Source organism: Asterias amurensis, chromosome 16, assembly GCF_032118995.1.
Source record: "Asterias amurensis chromosome 16, ASM3211899v1".
NCBI lineage: Eukaryota > Metazoa > Echinodermata > Asteroidea > Forcipulatida > Asteriidae > Asterias > Asterias amurensis.
Window position 1 is genome coordinate 4,667,964 of NC_092663.1, and position 22,430 is coordinate 4,690,393.

Consider the following 22,430-nt stretch of genomic DNA (forward strand, 5'->3'; position numbering starts at 1 on the left):
GTTTCTATGATGAGGGTATTGCACCAACACTTCACAGGAAAGGGTAAATTAAAATCTGATGAACTTTCCACGCCGTTTGAAATTGTTTACCGCCGACACTTGAATAAAACACGTTGGAGTATTCGGTGCAGATGGTCACAACCCCCCACTCTACAATCTCTTCAACTCTAAACACGCGTCAATCGGTAAATAACCCTCAATATCTGCGTTCGACAGGATATCACTAGAGGCGATACAAGCACGTCTTGGTGCGCAAGTTACTTAATTTACTTATTCGCCGACTAACATGAATGTGAATAAGTAAATAAAACCCTAAGGGACTTATTTCATATGCATTTTTTTTCCACATAACCTGCAACTCAGATGTTTCCAAGCTGCCAATGAAACGTTACTTCTAAAACTCTTTCAACACATGTTGTAGAGAGCTGTTGGACCTATGAAGTGTTTTCACACTTCTAAGCTAACGGTGATTTAAAGGCAGTGGACACTATTGGTAATTAAAATAATATCGACATAAAACCTTACTTGGCAACGAGTAATGGGGAGAGGTTGATAGTATAAAACATTGTGACAAACGGCTCCCTCTGAAGTAATGTAGTTTTCGAGAAAGAAGTTATTTTCTACGAATTTGGTTTCGGACCTCATAGAATTTGTGGTCAGGAAACCAAGCATCTGAAAGCACACAACTTCATGTGACAAGGGTTTTTTCTTTCATAGTTATCTCGCAACTTCGATGACCAATCGAGCTCAAATTTTCATAGGTTTGCTATTTTATGCACATGTTAAGATACACCAAGTGAGAAGACTGGTCTTTGACAATTACCAATAGTATCCATTGTCTTTAACAAAAAACAAATCTAGGCAAGCACAGAACAGGAAGGCCCACCGCAAAATTATTTTTCATGAATTTAAATTGACCTTAAATGGCGTTTGCAAAGTGTCCCTTTGATGTGTATGTAGGTTATAAATTGTTTTGATTTTAAATTCAAAACATCTTCCTGTTAACGACAACATCGCATCTTTTATATGAACACATTGCTGCAAGCTAACTGTCAGATCATACACTGTTTTCACTAAGCAGGAAAACCACACTTCCCCCTTTTACAACATAAAAAAACACACAAAAAACAACACCGACGAGTGCTCTCAAAAGCCATCGAGTCAAATTGCATCGTTTGTCAGTTTGTGAGTATCGGCAAACAAGCTCCTTGGATGACCAACAGATCCTAGAGTACGTGAACAAACACTTGGGGTCGGGACACGACAAGAGAGCGTCAATAAAGCCCCCCCCCCCACCACAAATGAACGTGAAACATCCTTATTTCTATGGCCAAGTAAAAAAAAAAATACCAGTTGATCGTCTCGGGTCAAAAAAAGAGGAGGATGAGTGCCTTTTTATTTTTTGATTTCTTTCAAAGGTGGCCGTCATGTTTTTTATTTTTTAAACTGGCCACAAGTTCTTCAGTTGAAAATCACCACTTACTTTATGAAGTTACATATTTCTTAAAGAATAGTAAGTTTAATAAGAAATACACAGACAAATTTAATTAAAGGCAGTGGACACTAATGGTAATATTGTCAAAGACTAGTCTTCACAGTTGGTGTATCTCAACATATGCATAAAATAACAAACCTGTGAAAGTTTGAGCTCAATTGGTCATCGAAGTTGTGAGATATTAATGAAAGAAGAAAACACCCTTGTCACACGAAGTTGTGTGCGTTTAGATGGTTGATTTCGAGACCTCAAGTTCTAAATCTGAGGTCTCGAAATCAAACTCGTGGCAAATTACTTCTTTCTCGAAACTATGTCACTTCAGAGGGAGCCGCTTCTCACAATGTTTTATGCCATCACCCTCTCCCCATTACTCGTTACCAAGAAAGGTTTTATGATGATAATTATTTTGAGTAATTACCAATAGTGTTCACTGCCTTTAAACATAAAGAAGAAACTAAAAAGAAAGATGCGGCCTCAAAAAATGATGAGAGAGGGGACGATCAACTGATATTTGTTTTTCTTTGGCCTAAGTGAGACTGGTGTATACCTGTAGTGTTGAATATCACTGGTTCGGTTTCCTTGCATGCGAAGTTTACTCATCAAGAGACGGACGATGTTGAGTAGAAAGAAGCAATTAATCTGAAATGCGAGACGAAGATGAGAGAAATTAGAGGACATTAGGTTAGACTCTCTACAAGCCGTTTGCAATGCCATGTTTCCCAAGTCTGCAGTGTTAACACACATTTTGTGTATGGTTAAAAAACAAAATTGATTTTCTTTATTCCCAATGCACATTTAACATCTCTTATTTCCCAAGTCTGTTTTGAATTAGAGGACATCAGTTAGACTCTCTACAAGCCGTTTGTAAATAATGGGATTGTTTGAGATCTTGCCCCAGCATTCAAATATGGGATTTTTATTTAAAAAGGTTTGTCAAATAAAACAATGTATTTTTTGGCAGAGATTAATGTTGTTTTAACACACTATTTGTTCGATAAACCATACATACGATGTTCCGATCAGAGCCCAATTTCAAGGCTCTGCTACCGCCGAATTCTGCGCTTTGACGATCACGATTCCCCGCTTACGTGCAAGCGCCGAATTTCTGCGCTAGCCTGGTAAGCCTAGAATGCCTAGTAACAAGGAGTACGCACGCGCGGAAGCCAAAATTCGCCGCTTACCCGTAAAATACGCTTGCCGTAAGCACAGAATTCCCTGCTTCCGTAAGCGCCGATTATGTGCTTACGGTAAGCAGAGCCATGAAATTTGGCCAAGGTATGAAGTGCACGTTTGAATTTTTGTCTTACCAAAATATAAATCAACACATTTCACACGAGTGCTCAAACTCGAGACCAACACACTTATACTGTTGTGTGATGTATTGCACCAACGCTCTCGTAATAAACAAGGTATCGCTCTGCAGTGTCAGTGGCGCAAGTATTTTAATCTACTGATGGGAAAGCAAATCATCATCCATAGATGGAAAATATAAAAAGGAAACTAACATCATCTGGCAGTGCTAATCGAACGAGGGGACGGTTCGAGGTGTAACTTGAAACCTATAACGAACCCTCATACATTTTGCACAAGGACTGATGCGGTGATGGCAAACATCAACCGCTAAGAACAAACTTCAGAAAATGATAGATAAATTTGTCTTGCAAAGACGTTTACGGGAACCAATTTGACATTTGATCCTGGCAGAGACCGATTGTCTGGGTTTGATGCTTGATTGGAAGTCGTGATACATTTTTCTAATGGGTGTAAATGTATATTCTTGATCTGTGCCAATATACTCTCCATATGTGATTGAGATTGTTCTGTCTTTACTCGGTAAAAAGAAAAAAAGAAACTAGACATGTAGTGTTTGTATTTAAGTTCTTCGGTGTAGACATGTCTGATAATAGAGTAAGGACAGAGTATCTGGATGATGTAAATTAAGGATGTCTTCGACTTTTTGCAATTTTTTTTTGTCTTTGAAAATTAACACATTTGAAATAAGAAACATTGCAAAAATTTAAAACTGATTTATTACGTCATTATTAAGTTCACGACTAGTCAGACTCAAAGAAATCAAAAGTAAAAATCTATTATTTTTTACCTTTAATTTCAATTTCTACCTCCATGGTTTAAACAGGAACTATGAAGAAGTTGCATTTGTTAAACATATTTGCATTAATTCTCCATAAAAGATATGTGGAAGGCTTGGAGGCCTGAGTTTGTTCTTGTTCTTGGTCTTGGTTTGGTCTTGAGTCCGTAAAAAGAAAAAAAAAACGGTAATTACAGAAAAAGATCTAGCTTTTGTTACATCAATTAGCTAATGTTGACAGATTCGAAACTTACTTTTGGATGATGAACACATTCTACTGCTAGGTTTGGAAAGACATTTTGCGATATCACAACTATTTGCAAAGATTTTTCAGACGTCGCATGTATTTGTTGAGATATGTACAATAATCTTTTGGCTTCTCTTAAATTTCTTCGCAAATATTTGCGACGATATTCAAGATAATATGTGAAGTCGAAGATTTCTTCGCTAGTTGAAAATACACCCATTACATTCGACGCCACCGTTGATGACAAAATGTAAACTGAAAGGGGTACCATTGCATGTTGTTTATCATCAAAGATGGCGGTCATTGACGTCACGTGCAACCACCTACATATTTGCGACGTGAATGATATCCTCTTAGGGCCATCATACACATCTGACTTCAATCGACCATATAATATCGCTGGTCGTACAAATAAAGAAAATGGAAAAATAAACATCATCTTACCACCAACACTAGAAGGATGGGTCCAATGATGCAAACGTATTCGTGGACAATCACCGCATCCTGACTCATATTGATGAATTGACTGCAAACAAAACACAAATTATTGCTAAAACCTTTGCTAAAAAATTTCGAGACTAATAAGTATTGATTGAACCTTTGCATTGTGTGGATAAACACAACTACACTACTAATAAATAGTAAACTTGCGGGTACAATCACGGGTAAGTCTTTTTTGTGGGAGTGTTGCCTCACAGAAGAGCTGCATGGTGTTGTCCCAACGTATCGAACAGCACACTTTGCTCTCCTGAAGACAAGCAGAGTTTCTTCGAAACGTCGAGACCACACCAGCTCTCTTCAGATCCAACATTCCCACGTATGAGGTGCTTGCAGTAACAGAGTACAACAACATGCACCTCATGGAACGTACTTGATTGACACCCCTCTAGAACGAATGGTATGGCCCAGCTTAGGGTATCATGGCATATGAGCTGACCAGTGTGTCAGATCTATGGCTATCACTGCGGGATTTTTAACGCAGATGAACTATCCAGCCCCCCATACGCACACACGAAGTGCCAGAATAGAAAAAACAACAACTTGCAGCTTATGGATGGTACTTATCCATCTCCCTGACACCTAGCTGTGATGGAAATAATCTGACCCAACATGTCCTTTTTCTCCTTCGCACGCAATTTACCAATGATGACTCTGTTGACAGCTGAACGATTAGTGGTTGCCGTGTGTAGCAACTATCAAGGAGGAAACTGCGCTGAAAATCTCCGAGTCTTTTACCGAGCACTTGAAGAATGCGCGGTCGCTTATGATGCAACGCACTGAGGGGCAATATTTATATTGAAGTATGATAGCTGAAAATGTGTATGAGTGTAAGAGGCATTATATGTGTCTTGATATCTAACATTCACTAATGAAGCATGTGCCACTTCGCATCTCAGTAAAACTTCTTAACAGTTGAATGACAGAGTACATATATCTCAATATATATATTGAATGAATGCTTTACAGTTTATGGGTGTTCAGAGTCATCACTTATAACTAATGAGACATGATTTTATCAATCGCGAATGAAGCATGTACCGTTTCGCATCTCAGTGATATTTCATAACCATTGAGTAAAATAATAACTCTATCTTGATACTGAAATATGAATGCTGGAAATTCCTATCTGCGTTTAGAGGCATCACTCACAACTAATGAGTCATGATGTTATCAATCACCAATGAACCATGTGCCACTTTGCATCTAAAGTGATACCTCATATAACCGTTGAATGAAAGAATATCTTTATATCAAAATATATTGGAATATGAATGCTGGAAATTATTATGGGTGTTCAGAGACCTCGTAACTAATGAGTCATGATTTTATCAATCACTAATGAGCGTGTAGCGCTTCGCATCTCAGTCTAAACAAACAACTAAACATGACTGGTTCACAAAGTTCCGACAGCGTCAAGAAGTGCTTGAATTTATTTCTTTTTCCGATTGAGTTAACAGGGCAAATAGAACTCCAAGAATTCAGCAAGAAGGCACAGACACCGGAAAGAACGCACGTGTTTTCCTTCATGCAACAGTTCAAATAAAATGTGTCATCCCGGCCCTGGAAGCTTCGGTTTGTGTGATCAATCAAATGTCACGTTGTAGAATACCAGCGTTTTAGAGCAGATAAGACTGTACAAAGTTTTATTTGGTTCACTTCAGTTAGGAGACCACAGGAAAACATTCCAGTTGGACCCAGTTAACCGAGGTCAACTGGTTTAACTGGATAGTGTTCAATTTCCATATAAAACCAACTGGTTTGAACTGTGTTCAATTATGTTTAATTATATAAACCAACTGGTTTTGTTCAAATTCCATATTAAGCCACGTGGTTTTAACTGTGTTTAACTAGTTTATCGACTGGCTTTCACCTGGTTCCGGTTAAACCCAGTTTTAACTACATGTAGGTTTGCTAAGCATGAACATTCTTCCTGGATAAAAACAGGATTATCAACCAAATTTCTGCGTGATATTCAGAATACGCAAACAACAGCTGAGTACCAGTAACAAGCACTATGCATCAAATGGAAATTTGGTTGGTAATCCTGTTCTTATTGAGGAAGAAGTTTCATGCTAACCAAATTTCCGTGCTTAGCAGCTCTATGAAATTGGACCCTTAGCTCTTTGAGATATCGGCCCCTGTTTAACAAACACAAGTACTACATACCTGTCTGGGTAGAGTGCAACTGATACGATAGCCCAGGAACCGACGAAAACCATTGGTAACCCTGTTGGGGAATGATAATAAAACCAATTTTAACACAGGTATCACACTAGCCTTGATTCAAGGATGTTGGCGTAGTGTGCCCAGGCCCGGCGACAAAACCTGCACGCAGTGTATACACCAACAACGTGTACATTGTTTGTGCTGTACATTGTACAGCGAGAACAGTATAGCGTAGTCATGAGTACGGTCGTGTATTCAACCTCGTGCGTGTGGCTCAAACAACATGAACGGTACTACATATTGTACATCATGTACAGTAAGTATAATGTACATACGCTGTACACGTGTTATATGCACTGTGTTATGTATTGGGGGGGGGGGGGGGGGTGCGCTGGCGGATTTCCTTGATGGCAGGTCGCGGCTTGCTGGAGCGCCTTGATCAAGGCTAGTATCACATAGACAGAGTTATAGGTTCCTGCCTGTGCGTAAAGTAGTGAGATTTCAACTGGGGCCAATGTGATACCTCCATCCATAATGGTAAAACCAAAACCTAAACATGAGCAAAATGAAGAATATTCTGAGAATACTTTATATTTAGATTTCTTGTTATCCAACATACATATTTGAACAAGATAATATGAATTTGAATTGAATGGGGGACTTTTGGGACGATTGGTGGCAGCAGATTCACCAGGTGAAATCCTTTGTTCTCGGTAATGTGCGCATGCTCAGAACTACATAAACAATAGACTTTTTGATGCAAATACCCAATACGCAAGCGCGAACTGTTGAATGAGGTGCATGCTGGTCTAGCTAGGGACCAGTCTTGAGGGCTAGCTGGCCCAGTATGCATCTCATCCAATGACTACAGCGCCCGTACTGAGTATTGTGGCTAAGGTCTATGACAAAACAACCTGGTGAGTCTGCTGCCACCTAGCGTTCCAAAGCCTCCAATTGTATTGGCTAGAGCTTACCCCATCCAATGATACAGTAGACCCAGAACATGATCTTGTCAGCGTCTATACGAAGCGCGAACACGACTAATGTGTGGAGGTACATGCCCTCAACGAACATCCAGAAGTAATTGGTTTGCTCGAAATAGAACAGGAGTGTATCCAAAATCCGCGTCAGGTGCTACAAAAAGAGTTTAACAAGAAAAGAGCAACCAATTACAACAACTTAAAGGGTTTTGGTACTTTTGGGGACACAAAACACAATGCCAGATGTACATTAAACTTACATTAAACATTAAACTTTAAACTTTGAAGTTACTGATGGTAGAAAAGATTACCGTAAAAACATTACCTGCTGTGGTGCTGAAGTTTTTGAGAAAGGAGTAAAACAATGTGACGCAAATAATGTATTTAAGCATGTACAACACACTTAGCATTGCTGCCTGGTATTTGATTATCAGTATAAATACGTTTTACATGCTCAATTAATGTACGTCTCCTGAGACGGAAGTTATTTCCCGTCATTGTTTGACTATTTTTCAAAGACTGGATAACCTTTAATGGAAGCTTTCTACCATCATTATCTTGAAACTGTTCCGTAACGACTCGTTTCAGAATAAGTTCACAGAACTCAGAAAAGTTCTGCGTATACAATGCTAACATACATCCATTCGGTGTATACGTACAACCGCAATTAATAAATTATTTATCCCCGATCCAAGTTTCCATCTATTAACGCTAAAAAAATCGTTTAAATTATTGACGCAAATGCTGCAAGCTCAGAAGGACCTTAAACAGATTAATCTAAACCTTGCAATACTTCTTGTTTAGAGCAATACTAGGGACAATGATTTGACTACAAAGCCACCTTTATGAATAGCAGATACCATCTATTTGATTAAATTATTAATCCTAGTTTTGCACGGGGCCATCCGTTAAATATCTTCGATTGATTGAATAATTGATGGGGTATTAAATGCACTGAATACTATTGCTAATCAATCAAACTAATAATTGTTAGCATAAAAACTTACTCGGTAACGAGCAAAAGAGAACTGTTGCCAGTATAAAACATTGTGAGAAATGCAAGTTTTTATGAACTTTTTTGGGGGGGAGTATCTATACCAATTTAGTGCCAGAAGCTCTTTCAAATTATATTACACTTTATTTTAATACACCTTTGACAATATGTTTTGTTAAAATGTATTGCTTGTGAACTCACACTTACCAGTCCTTTGGTATTAAACAACGCAATCTGTGCAAAGTAGACGAGGTACTTCAACATAAAGGAACTGATGAGGTGCCAGTGTATCCGATTCCTCGTACAGTGTAGAGTTCTGCAGAGGGAGGAAGTTCACCAAATAGAAAGAAGTCATTATGTAGCACAAAACATACTTTTGGATTTTTTTTTCTTTTTTTTTTTTTTTTTGGGGGGGGGGAATTCATTCCAATAATCTGATTTTCAACCACAGAGCCAATTCCTGACTTCAACTAAAGCCATTTGCTCAACCTTTGTAGTTTACAATATTGTACTTTTTTTTTAAAGCCTAACGTTTTATTACAAATGGCCATACTAAATTAAGTAGGTAGGATTTGAAACGTTGCATGATGGAATAACGATGAAAAGTAGTAAGATTTATAACACCCCTTGCAGGTATTGTGCCTGCTCATTGGTTTAGAGCGCGTCACATGACATGTCTTAGTTTTGCTAGACGACGGCCTTGTGATAGAGCGTCGGTTTGCCATGCGCTAGTCCGAAGACTAGCACATGGCGCCGTGCGCTAGTCCGACAGACTAGCACACGGCGTGCAGTACCCAGACGTCCGTTGCGTGTACGAGGATGATAAATTAATAGTCTGTAACCATTTCGGATTGTCCGACACTACATGCAACACAGTAGGTAAAAGTGTTTGCAATCTGTGTTCGCGTCGTCCGTGGAATGTAGCATTCAGGTCTGTAACTTAATAATAATAATACAGGTTTTAGAAATGTTTGGGGTGTTATAAAACAAATATTGACTGCTTTTACTCGTGCAATGGTTAAAAACTATGACTCCCTCGGTGATCCCCGGAGCGTTCTATTTTCCCTCGGCTTCGCCTCGGGAAAATAGAACGCTCCGTGGATCACCTCGGGAGTCATAGTTTTAACCATAGCACTCGAAGCAGTCAATATTTGTATAATATATGAACCATGTTACAATGATAATCTCGAAATGATTAGGGCTGGTTCTCAAAAGAATCCTTGGTTTCAACTCGACGTTTTGATCAGTATGGTCTGATCGTCTTCTGGAGAAAGCAGAAGACGAAAGCTTTTTTCCAGAAGGCGATCAGAGCATACTGATCGAAACGTCGAGTTGAAACCAACGGTTCTTTTCAGAACCACCTTAACTCATTTAGAGATTGTCATTACACTTACCGCAAACATTACTTAGAAAGGTGCCGAAAAATAAGTTTGTTTGTTGTAATTCCAAACCTACTGATTAAACTTTAATTTTGGATGACGTTGAGTTGTTAACCTGCAATTTCATAACAGTATGAAGAAACTGTAAGTACACACCGGCTGTTTTCAGAGCCAACACTAATACAAAAGAGATTTACACATGGTTGTACCTACAAGTTTATTATTTAATATTTATAAGTAAAATTTGAACCTTTCCATGGTGGAAACACGGTATGGAAAGGTTTGCGGTAACACCATGTAATGATTATCTCTGAATGAGTTGGGGTGGTTCTAAAACGAAGCGTTGAATTTTAACTCGACGTTTCGATCAATATTCTATGAACGTCTTCGTCTTAAAGCCATTTACACTTTCGGAACAGGAAAAAAAATGCACAGATTTACAAATAAATTACAGGGTTTACAGAAGGTAATGGTGAAAGATTTCCCTTGAAATATTATTCCATGAAATGCTTTACTTTTTGAGAAAACAGTACAACAATTATCAATTCTCGATATCGAGAATTACGGATTTATTTCAAACACATGTCATGACACGGCGAAACGTGCGGAAACAAGGGTGGGTTTTCCCGTTATTTTCTCCCGACTCTTATGACCGATTGCGCCTAAATTTTCACGGTTTGTTATTTGTGTATATAAGTTGTGAGCCTTTGGACAAAACTGTTTACCGAAAGTGTTCAATGGCTAAAAGTATAGATTCTTCCTATGTATCCACACCATGCAAAGCTTCTAACAATACTTCTATAGATATTGAAAAACTTACCTTGAACATAAAAATATGAGGAAGGCAACGGCGCACGCAGCTAGCGACAGGGCGTAACCCAAATTGCTCAGAACCGCCAAAGACTGCAAGAATAAAATACAACAACTTTAGTATTTTAACACCATCACATTTAAAGGCAGTGGACACTATTGGTAATAGCTCAAAACATTTATAGCATAAAACTCTGTAACGTGTAATGGGGAGAGGTTGATGGTATAAAATATTGTGAGAAACGGCTCCCTCTGAAGTGACGTAGCTTTTGAGAAAGAAGTAATTTTCCATGAATTTGTTTTCGAGACCACAAGTTTAGAATTTGAGGTCTCAAAATCAAGCATCTGAAAGCATACAACTTCGTGTGACAAGGGTGTTTTTTTCTTTCATAGTTATCTCGCCACTCCAACGACCAATCGAGCTCAAATTTTCACAGGTTTGTTATTTTATGCATATGTTGAGATACACCAAGTGAGAGGACTGGTCTTTGACAATTTTCTATAGTGTCCAGTGTCTTTAAGATATTGCAACCATTCATGGTTATACACTGCAAACACTGAGGAATTAAATTTATTCTCTCGGTATCTATACGTGAAACGGTGTTAATTTCACCAACGATATATGGGGATAAAAAGACCATATCGGTGTTGCCACATAAAGAAACAAGGAACAACCAATTGAACACCCCAGTTTTTGCAATTTACAGTTTAGCAGGCCTAATTATCAGATTTTATTAGATTTTCATGACCTGCTCCAGTGTCGAGTATGATCATGCTTGACTCTTTGAAATTACGATTGCAGTTAAAATGATTTATTAGAAATAACATTCGATAAAAGACAGCTCGAAGGCTGAGACATTATTACTTTAACTATAACAAAATTGATACAAAATGGACAAAATAAGTCACTTTTATTATAATATTATGTTTTTTTATAGATAATAATGTATAGAGGTTTATCGAATAGTTAAACGAGTTTGAATGACTAAGTGGTGATATTCGATTGGTGGCGCCCCATACTTACCAAACAATGGACGCATCGACACGAGTCGGATAAGTATAATGATTGAGGACTCGCCTGTTCCCAAGTGGCATTGGAATAACATGTTCTTTGTACTGTTGATGATAACGAAAAGATAACACACATACAATAATATAGTGTAAGGGTAAACCAAACTTGAGAAAAACATTAATAAAGTATTATTACTGTAGCCTTTCGGCAAGGTCATCATAGTCCCAACGACTGGAACCGAAGTCCATAATTTGAAAAAACTGGGGTGTTTAAACTGACATCATGTGTGTAGTAAAACTAACAAAATTGTGTATTAAAGACACACCAATGATTAAGTAACACTGATCAAAGTGTATTTTCAACACCCTTTGATGTAAATGTTGTTGTTTTTTAGTACAAGTGCGACTGTTAGTGGTGTCAATTTTAACCATGGAGGAAGGAAGAGAAGGAGCTCGAACGAAGGGACTTCAAAAGTCGAACCCGTGGTACCGCGGTCGTTTAACGACACCTCGTAATCACCCACATACAGACAATGGCCGACCTGGCGTATGTGAGTTCGCGCGTGCGCACTTGGTTCTTCACTCAACTATGGTGTCGTATGTCGTATGGATATAGTAAAGAAAAAAAAAAACTTGTTTGAGACCTGATACAATTTGTGTACACCATTGCGCACCAAAACGAAAAACACAATTGAATACAACCACCCTCGTGTGCTAATACCCAGATTTTGAACCACCGCTAGTGACTGGAAAGTCACAAAAAAAATTAAAAATATATGCCATGATGATTCAGTGAAACACCACAAACGGTAAATGAAAACGTGTATATTCACAATTCTTGTCTCCAATGATTCAACTTTAAAAGGCAAGGGTGTAGGAGCACGTTCTGTATAAAGAGATGTAATCCTGCTCGTTAATCGGCCGTCCAGCTGGAGGTCTCCTATCTTTTTCCACTGGTCAGACAGGGGCATTGTCAGGGTATTCTTTTGTAACTCTGCGGTTTTGCGGGTCGTTCGAGCTCCTTCTCTTCCTTCCTTCATGGTTTAACACACTGGACCACCGAGGTTGCCCAGTAGATGACGGCATTTCGAATCCTACATAGCCCTGGTTGTTCTATTCTGTTCTATGATTGCAAAGTTGTGGGTTCGAATCCCTACGAGTAATATGCCTGTGCTTTTGTTTCACATAGCTCAATAAACATCAGCGTATAATTAGGGTAAAACAATAATGAATATTTTTCCCCCAAGAAGCAAATTTCATCTCTTTGAAGTATATTACAAGTTTTATAGTTTTGATATAAAGGAATTTATAAGTAGAATATGAATAGAACTAAAACGAGCTTTGGTTTTGTCGCCTTACCTAACGCAACCCCATAACTGTCCAGAGGGCAGATCTGTTCTACCTTTGTATCGGGCGCTGAAGGTGGCCAGCAAAGTACCCCATCGAATAAAAATTGGCAAGAGAAATCTGCAGAGAAAAACAAATAACACAATATAAACATTTACAAATCGTAGGATTTGAAACTTTGCATTGTGAAAATACGATAGTATTAGGTTTGCGGTAACACCATGTAATGATAATATCTAAATAAGTTGGGGTGGTTCATGATGGTTGACCATACTGGTCGAAACGTCGAGTTAAAACCCACAGTTCTTTTCAGAACCACCCCAGGTCATTTAGAGGTTATCATTTACATGGTGTTAAGGCAAACCTTTAAAACACAAATCAGTTGTAGGTCAGCTGGTCTACAGCTGTTACTATTAGATGACTTGGAACGAACAATGGAGAGCTGTTGATAGTATAAAATATTGCGAGACACGGCTCCCTCTGAAGTAACGTAGTTCTTGAGAGAGAGGTGGTTTATCACTCAAATAATAAAAGGCTTAATGCAACTGAAAAAAACACTTACAGTTGAGCAAAAAGGGTGTTTTTCTTTCATTTTTTTCTCGCTATACTTCGATCACCAAATGAATTCATATTTTCACAGGTGTTACTTGATGCTAAAGATGGGATACACCAAGTGAACATACTGGTATTTGAACAATTACCAAAGGTGTCCAGTGCCTTTAACATATTCCGGTCAGGAACGGGCACCGGTTTCCAATTTCCGATGACGCAATTACATTTAATCATTCCAGATACAATTACGATTATGATTCTGTAATCAAAATAACATAACGGAAATAGCTGAGACGGTTTTAGGATCGGATGTGGTCTAATCGGCAATGTTGCAGGATCGATTTCGTAACAAAATGTATGGAACATGTGTGGGCGAATGTGAGCGTATAATCCAATTCACAGTGATACCAAGGTGTTTAACAACAAATAACCCCAATCTTTGACAGATTTGAAAAGATCAGCCTTAATTTGTTAATGTGTTCTGCTCTTTATTGTGAGAAATACATTTTGTACAATTCATTCATTCATTCAAACTGATATTTATTTCCATACTTCATGAAAACAGAGTACAAACAATGTTTTTAAGGAATAACCAATAAACAAAGCTATTTAATGAGGGTGAGAAAAAATAAATACATAGAGTATGGGGGCATCATCTGGAAGCCGAGGCTTATGTAGGGATGCCTGGAGACAGACAATAAACGGGGACAAGAACGAACGGACTGACAAAACGAACAAAGACAGACACGATGAAGACAACAATGATGAGAACACTAATTGCACAATAATAATAACAATGATAATAATAATAATACTACCAATAATAACAATAAGAATAAGAAATCGAGAAATAATAAAAAAGCGTTTGCTGACGACTTAGGCAATAAAGACAATAGTTTCGTATTTCACAGAAGAAAACAAATCAAAAACACAAAATCAAGGTGGTTTGACATAATACACTTTCTTGTGCAGAGACTGCAATGCATTATCGTATAACTAATAAATTAGAGCTTACAAAGCTTTAAGCCTTCATAAAATTGAAGGTACAAGTAAGTTTTTCTATAATTATTAAAGGCAGTGGACACTATTGGTAATTACTCAAAATAATTATTAGAACAAAACGGTAACGAGTAATGGGGAGAGATTGATGGTATAAAACATAGTGAGAAACGGCTCCCTCTGAATTGACATAGTTTTCGAGAAAGAAGTATTTTTCCAAGAATTTCTATCGAGACCTCAAGTTTAGAATTTGAGGTCTCGAAATCAACCATCTAAAAGCATACAACTTCTTGTGACAAGGGTGTTTTTTCTTTCATTATTATCTCGCAACTTCGACGACCGATTGAGCTCAAATTTTTACAGGTTGGTTATTGTATGTATATGTTGAGATACACCAAGTGAGAAGACTGGTCTTTGACAATTACCAATAGTGTCCACTGTCTTTAAGCCTTCATAAAATTGAAAGTATAAACAAGTTTTTCTATAATACTACGAGAACAACTTTTAGCAGTTGTTTTGTACATCAGTGGCGTCGGTGATGATATGTCGGTTACATTTTTGGTATTGTATAAGGATGACAAAAATGTTCAATGTGTGTCATCCCATATTATTGCGCCTTATTCTAATACGAGGAAACACAGGGAACAAATCTAAGACCTGTCAACTTGAATATTTTCGTCTGTACTGACAATAAGTGCTTGTCAGACAAGAGCGCCTGCCCATCCTAAAACGTGACTACTAACGGCCTCGTCAAACTACAGCGTTCTGTTTCTCGGTGCTTACGGACACGTTCCCAGAAGTTTGGGGAGGTGGATCAAATTGTAAGGTGTAACATTATTAGAACCCAGGCAACTGTTATGTCTCCGGGGACGAGGACGTGATCTGATTGGCTAATGATCGATATCGTTACGCACTAGGCGAAAGGTAACACACCTTACGAGGAATTAAATTCATCTGCCGCGACTCAGTTGTGAGTTGTCCTGTTCGCCTCCTCATATATTATTTGAAAATAGACATTGGTAAAATCAGTTGCATGAATTCCAAAGGTGTTATATAGTTAACAGCAGCTTGTAACAACAATAGCATGTGCTTAGGATAAGGTCTCATAATTTAATTTGTAGTCCCAAATACCTTGCAGGAAGTACTGTATAATTATTACAGCGCCATGAGCGTCACTGTGTGACCGATTCATGTTTAACTTTGCCAGCCGAATTTCAGAACAAGTACCGTTCAAACGGTAGTACCTGAGTATACAAATACCAAGTTAACACTATAACACTGGTTTCAGTTGAGTTTCATGTATGTGCTTTATAATATTTTCGCTAGCAGGGTACTTTTACGAGTACGAATGTTACGACGAAAGCGCTCCTAGTGTTTATTTCTCTAATTTTACTCGAGCAATCAAATTATAGGAGCTTGGTGCCGGTATTTACATTATCATTTCCAGTGCGTCCCCCCCCCCTGTGTTTCGTTCTTGATTTTTCGTCGTGCACTTAACAACCGTAAATCTGCCTCTGGTGACACATAAGCTCAAGGTGCGAAGTGCTAAGTGCCGTCCATAGACATTATTGGGCCCTGGGAAATAACAAATCCAAGTCTACACAGATATCCACCATGGTCAGTATTATTTCGCTCACTGGAAACAGCATCCATTCTTAAACATGTTCTCCTCTCCATGTTGAGACATTTTGTTCTTTCCTTCGCCCATGTACTTAATTAATATCTTCCCATTTGCTTGGACACAACTTGTTATGTTTGAATTACCCTAATGATACATTAACCTACACTTTTTTTTTTTTTTTTTTTTTTGGGGGGGGGGGGGCAGATTTGGGTACCGAATATTTGCATACTCTTACCACCTTTGGTCTGTATTAAAAAAAAAGATAGAACGGCGCCGGACTCAAAACTCTTGTTTTTATGAACAGAAGAACTACGACTAGGCCCTGCTCGATTTCACAAAGAGTTAGGACTCGTCTTTTCTCGAATTAGGACTAGTAACTCGTCCTAACTTAGGATTAATATTAAGGTCTGCATGCTACAGTGCAGGGTTGGGACTCGTCCTAAGTTCTAAGATTAGTCTTAAGTTTGGAAGAGTTTTTTGAAATCGACGGCTGAATCTGTATAGGTTCGATTTACTAGGATTGATAGTGCCACGTAAACGAACCCAGAAAACTTATCGCTTATTGCCATTATTCGGCATTTTAACTTCATCCTTAAAACGAACGTAAAGACATTTTTCACTACGCTGTGCAATGCACCTTACAGTACAATAACCCGCAGTACACTTAAGTTGTTGAGAGAAGTTATTCACCCTGGTGTTTCTGTCATGATAAGAAAGCACATACCAACCCTACCCGTATGACCCCTTAGAAGGGTCGAAGTCGCAGTATCTATCAATATAATTAAATAACAAACCCTCAAGTGATACATTGATCTTGCGCTACATATTCGTTGAATTCCTAACAAATATTCACAGTCTGTAGACTCCATATGGAAGGTCTTTTTAATTCATCCACAAAGTCCATTTATGGCCAAGCTCCATAGGACATGGGTAGGGGTTGGGGCAGCCTCAAGTAATACATTTCTAATGTAAAGCATTAGTTCAGAGTCAATGTTGGGGAAACATTATCCCGCCCTTTTCTTGAAGTCCTGTTTACACAACGAACCTCACCAGGTCCCAATAATCAGAACACATCCAGAGTCATTCAGATATAGATACGACAGAGGATCCCAACAGACCGTACCCGTCGAATTCACGGTCCTTTTTACCAAATTGATGACCTAGATGCACCAATTGTTCAAGACGGAAACGGTGTTTAATTTCATCCTTTTGGTAACACAAAACAAAAACTCCAATCAGCGGTGTTTCTTACCCAACCCCGAACTGACTATATCGCTATACATCAACCTCTGAAACATTCGACCCCCTTCGGGTGACTTCGTTTTATTACAGTGGCGATCAAAATGATGTGTCTTACGCGTGTCTATCTATAACGCGTTGTTATGAAATTTACTCCATCGTGATTGAAGCACGGCTTGGTCTCACGAGTAACATTAATATCATATTTTGACAGATAGATTTCGTCCCTGTTCTTTGGCCAGATTACATGTACGTGATGAAATCAGATCAAATCACACTTTCTTAGCAGTTCTTTCGAGGAACAAAGTTTCTCCCTGGAGGCAAATGGAGATATCATTTGTGTCTGGGACTCAGTTTTTACACTTGTTGTTATGCCGCAGATGTGTTATTATTATTGAAAACAACCGTATGGGTCAATGAGTCAACGACGTCATAACTAATGACGTCAAAACAATGACAAAATTAACTTGCCGTGATAATAAACATGACATTGATAAACGCTGATGATCGATTTGAGGCAGTGCAGGAGCATCAATAACATTGATAAGGAAAGCTTGACTTACTCTGCTTCAATACAAAAATAATGAGAAGCTACCATATTGGGATATGCCATACCGTTGCATATTCGTGAAATGAAATTTTTTTTGTTTTTAAAGTATACCAAAGTGGTAAAGATAAAAACACCATAAAATAATCTTAGCCTGAAAGTTTACTGATTACAAAGTTATATTTTTGAAGGCAGTGGACACTATTGGTAATTACTCAAAATAATTATCATCATAAAACCTTTCTTGATTACGAGTAATGGGGAGAGGTTGATGGTATAAAACATTGTGAGAAACAGCTCCCTCTGAAGTGACGCAGTTGTCGAGAAAGAAGTAATTTTAGACGAATTTGATTTCGAGACCTCAAGTTTAGAATTTGAGGTCTCAAAATCAAGCATCTGAAAGCACACAACTTCGTGTGACAATGGTGTTTTTTCTTTCATTATTATCTCGCAAACTCGACGACCGATTGAGCTCAAATTTTCACAGGTTTGTTATTTTATGCATATGTTGAGATACACCAAGTGAGAAGACTGGTCTTTGACAATTATTACCAATAGTGTCCACTGTCTTTAAGCATTGTATATTTACCAAACTAAAACACAAACAACAACAACTCAATACGTGCGTCTAACAATCTTTGTAAGAAGGTCCAACACACACACACACACACCTCAGTCGTGCAGTCTACCCCCAGAAAGAACGCTAGAAAGTGACAAATCAAATGCAAAACTAACACACTATTCCCCGTAACATGTAGGAAGTATATGTCAAATGCCAAAGACAAATAAAACAGATTTGTTTTTGTGATAGTCTAATCATTGTGTTGCTAAGCACAACTGAGCAGGACACCAGCTACAATTTCTATGTACAATGGTATTTTAGCTGGTAACTTTATTCTCGTAAGCATAGTTTTGTTCTGCTAAGCAACTTGTTATGCTTAAGCATATCTATGAAATTTGGTCCAGGTATGAAACCCACGAGATTATTCACAAACACTTGGAAGTGGATAAAGATCAATGGTTGTTAGCCTGGGTAGAAGAACTGCACGGAAATTGCGAAAGGAATTATATATAGCGTTGTATCTCTCATTACATCCAGGTCAGCAGTGTCAACATCGTTACGAGTAGAGCTAATCGAGTTGTTGTCGATCGTAGCCAAGCGCCGTGTCGGCCATACTTCGCAGAGCATTACCAGTCGTGCGTGAACACCGTGTGTGCAGTGATTTTAAAGGGTTTGGCTTCTTTTTTTTTGTAGGACCGGCCGGCCGGCCGGCCTTAACTCTCAACACAAATCAAGCAGAGAAGGGTGCGTTTTGCTGGCCACTGATACAGGAGCAAAGACCAACCAGTATGCAATACTAATCTTAGGACCACTAAGCAGGGAGGAGGAAACCTCGAGGACCTGCACAAACGTACACTGACATTCTTACTATGGACACGGGTCTGGAGTCAGCAGATTAGGGGACAGAAAGGCATCGTGACATCGTGATTCGAGGACATCATTCGACTTAAGCAAGCAAACACAATGTCAACATATTGACGAAAATGGTAGAACGCGTTGCTTAACATTACTTGTTGATGGGCTGTTGTTTTTTGAGAATTTAATGGGGAAATGTCACGAACATAATGTTCGTATTTTTAGGAAACGAACATTGTTTTAGCTTGTACCCAGGTATTCATTTGACTTTCCTGAAAAGAAGTCGCTCTGTGATAGTCACCTTTTTCTCAAAAACTTGACGAATTAGGAAACTGAAACATCTACAGTTAAACTATATTACAAACATTCACTCAAAGTGAGTAGGGATTCATGTCATGGCCAAAACAAAATGATCTACATAAAGTATCAAGTCCCTTTAATCGCGAGGGGGGTTATTCAGGGCCAAATGCGAGAGTGAAAGGGGATGCAGTGTGAGAGTTGACGTTCGGTTTCTGATGCAAAATTGTTCTTCCCTGGCCTGGGGCAATTTTTTTGTGCAGTATCGATTTTGTAAAACCGTCAACTTTTTTAAAATACAGATTGTCAAGGTTTGTCCTTCCGACACAGTATTGATATTTAGAATGTATCGCCTCTAGGGTTTATGTTTCTACATCCCTGAACCGGCACAGTTTTAATTCTGGATAGAAGATGAACTTTAAGACTTTGATCACATAAGAACCAATGTAGTTCAACACTGTTGGAGTATACATTGACATTTTACCGTACACAATAATGACGTCACTCACGAAGTCATCCCGTACCTCAACCATTTCTTGACGGTGGCATTAATCTCGTTACTCAAACATGTTCACGCACAAACGAAACTAAACGTTTATGACGTACCGACCTTTACCGTAAAACGTAAGCGTTTTGCTTACGGTAATCAATGAGCCGAATTATGCGCTTACGATTACCATTCGCCGCTTACGTGAAGCGCAAGCGTTCTGCGCTAGCCTTGTAAGCGTATAATGCCTAGGAACGTGGAGTACGCACGAGCACAAGCCAACATTCCCCGCTAACCCGTGAAATACGCATGACGTAAGCGAGGAATACCCTGCTTACGCAAGCGCCGATTTCTTGCTTACGGTAAGCAGAGCCATTGGGCTCTGCCAACCTGTGGCTGCCAAGGAAACGACTGGGTGTCTGCAACAACGTGAAATTATGCAAGGACCTGACCATTGATTTCATTATAGTGGAGCCCCCAAACACAGAAACGTCAATGATAACGTTTGGGTGCTCAATCGGCAACATTTCTAAGCCGCTTGATTCCACCTGTACATCCCCCACCAACTGAAGCGGTGAAATTGTACAATCACGTACCGGAAATGGCATGGGCAAACCCCAAGCTTAATGCGGCCCTTACGCCTCGATTCTTCACCATGACCTGAGCTAGATTGCATGGCCCCCAAACTGTCAATACATTGAGGAGGAGCAACAACCACAACAACAACTTTGGTTGAGAAAGAAAACACTAAAACGTAGATCTACTGGCGAAAAATGCGTCACGTGTCTGTCTTCGTAGACTCGTCCATGATGTTGGGTAGCCTTGCTCAAGGCAGTCGCATTATTCGCTCCGAAAAGACGCAGCTGTAAACCCACCCGCCGTATAGCCCTGTGCATGGTGTGTGCGATCACACCGAATGACCCACCCGTGTACACACTGTCAGATCGTACGAATACTGTTCACACAAGTCATCGCACTCGTACACCACTAACCGCATGCGGAGGCCGTCAGGCCGACAGCCTTGTCGGGTCTGTATCTTCCCGTTTTAATGTGTTGTATTGAAAAAATTCCAATAGTGGACGAAATTGGGGGGGGGGGGGGCTCTAGGATATGCTAGTATGCAGCTCATGAATATGTATATCGTTCGTCAGACCTATCAGACAACACAGGATGTGAGGCAAATGAATTATTCATTTTGACGTCCAATCACACACGCCTATCATGCTCGCTGAGCGTCCGTGGTGGTGGTGTGTGATGATGTAGACATGTTTCATCTTTCGCGGGCATTATGGTAATGAGCTGACCGTGGGAACTCTTCGCTTGTTATAGTAATGAGGTCAGTGGCTTCAACACAGACCCTACAAGGCTGTCGGCCTGACGGCCTCCGCGTGCGGATAGTGTACGGGGGCATCGTGTCGTGCGATGTTACGCACAGTGAATACGGGTGGGTTTTTATACAGCGGCGGTCGTTTTTCGGAGTGAATAATTCGACTGCCTTGAGCAAGGCTAGATGTTGGGAGGGGTAACCATACACCTTTCAGAAGGTGGGGTGGCCGCAATTCCGTGAAATCTGTCTTCTGATAGCAGAAAAGCAGAAAAATCGAAAAAATTAGTACACTTTTTACAAGACGTTCAGTCTGCTTTTCTGCTATAATGAGGGCTTAAAGACGCTAGACACTATTGGTAATTGTCAAAGACCAGTCTTCTTTTATACTTCGTGTATCTCAAAATATGCATTAAAAAACTGTGACAATTTGAGCTCGATCGGTCGTCAGAGTTGCGCGATAAATATGGAAGAAAAAACACCCTGTCACACGAAGTTGTGTGCTTTCAGATGCTTGATTTCGAGACCTCAAACTATCCGAGGTCTCGAAATCAAATTCGTGAAAAATTACTCGTTTCTCGAAAACTACGTCACTTCAGAGGGAGCCGTTTCTCACAATGTTTTATACTATCAACAGCTCTCCATTGCTCTTTACCAAGTGAGGCTTTATGCTGATAAATATTTTGAGTAAATACCATTAAGCAGAAGTCCACTCTTCGAGCTCCAAAATACTAAATATATACCGTATACTTTCCAACTGATATGTATGTATACGTGCATTATCTATTTTACAATGTTATTTATATTTCAAATCGGCCGTTTAGCAATAATGTACACTCACAACACTTAGTCAAACTTTGCACATGAATGCTGTTAGGTCCGCACCAACATTAATGCACGTATCAGTCGGTGTCTGTATCGAGTTGGG

General features: G+C 39.2%; 1 protein-coding gene across 5 annotated transcripts in view; it reads right to left on the bottom strand.

Moving 5' to 3' along the window:
- The window catches only part of LOC139948934 (corticotropin-releasing factor receptor 1-like), a 195,220-nt gene that overhangs the window by 9,676 nt on the left and 163,114 nt on the right, over positions 1-22,430 (bottom strand). For all 5 annotated transcript variants that reach the window (XM_071947306.1, XM_071947305.1, XM_071947307.1 and 2 more), the window contains 8 exons: positions 13,032-13,139; positions 11,686-11,777; positions 10,672-10,754; positions 8,680-8,788; positions 7,473-7,632; positions 6,499-6,559; positions 4,276-4,357; positions 2,043-2,134 (listed from right to left, as the gene is read on the bottom strand). In XM_071947306.1, coding sequence (XP_071803407.1) covers positions 2,043-2,134; positions 4,276-4,357; positions 6,499-6,559; positions 7,473-7,632; positions 8,680-8,788; positions 10,672-10,754; positions 11,686-11,777; positions 13,032-13,139 — 787 coding nt within the window. The remainder of the gene's footprint in view (positions 1-2,042; positions 2,135-4,275; positions 4,358-6,498; positions 6,560-7,472; positions 7,633-8,679; positions 8,789-10,671; positions 10,755-11,685; positions 11,778-13,031; positions 13,140-22,430) is intronic.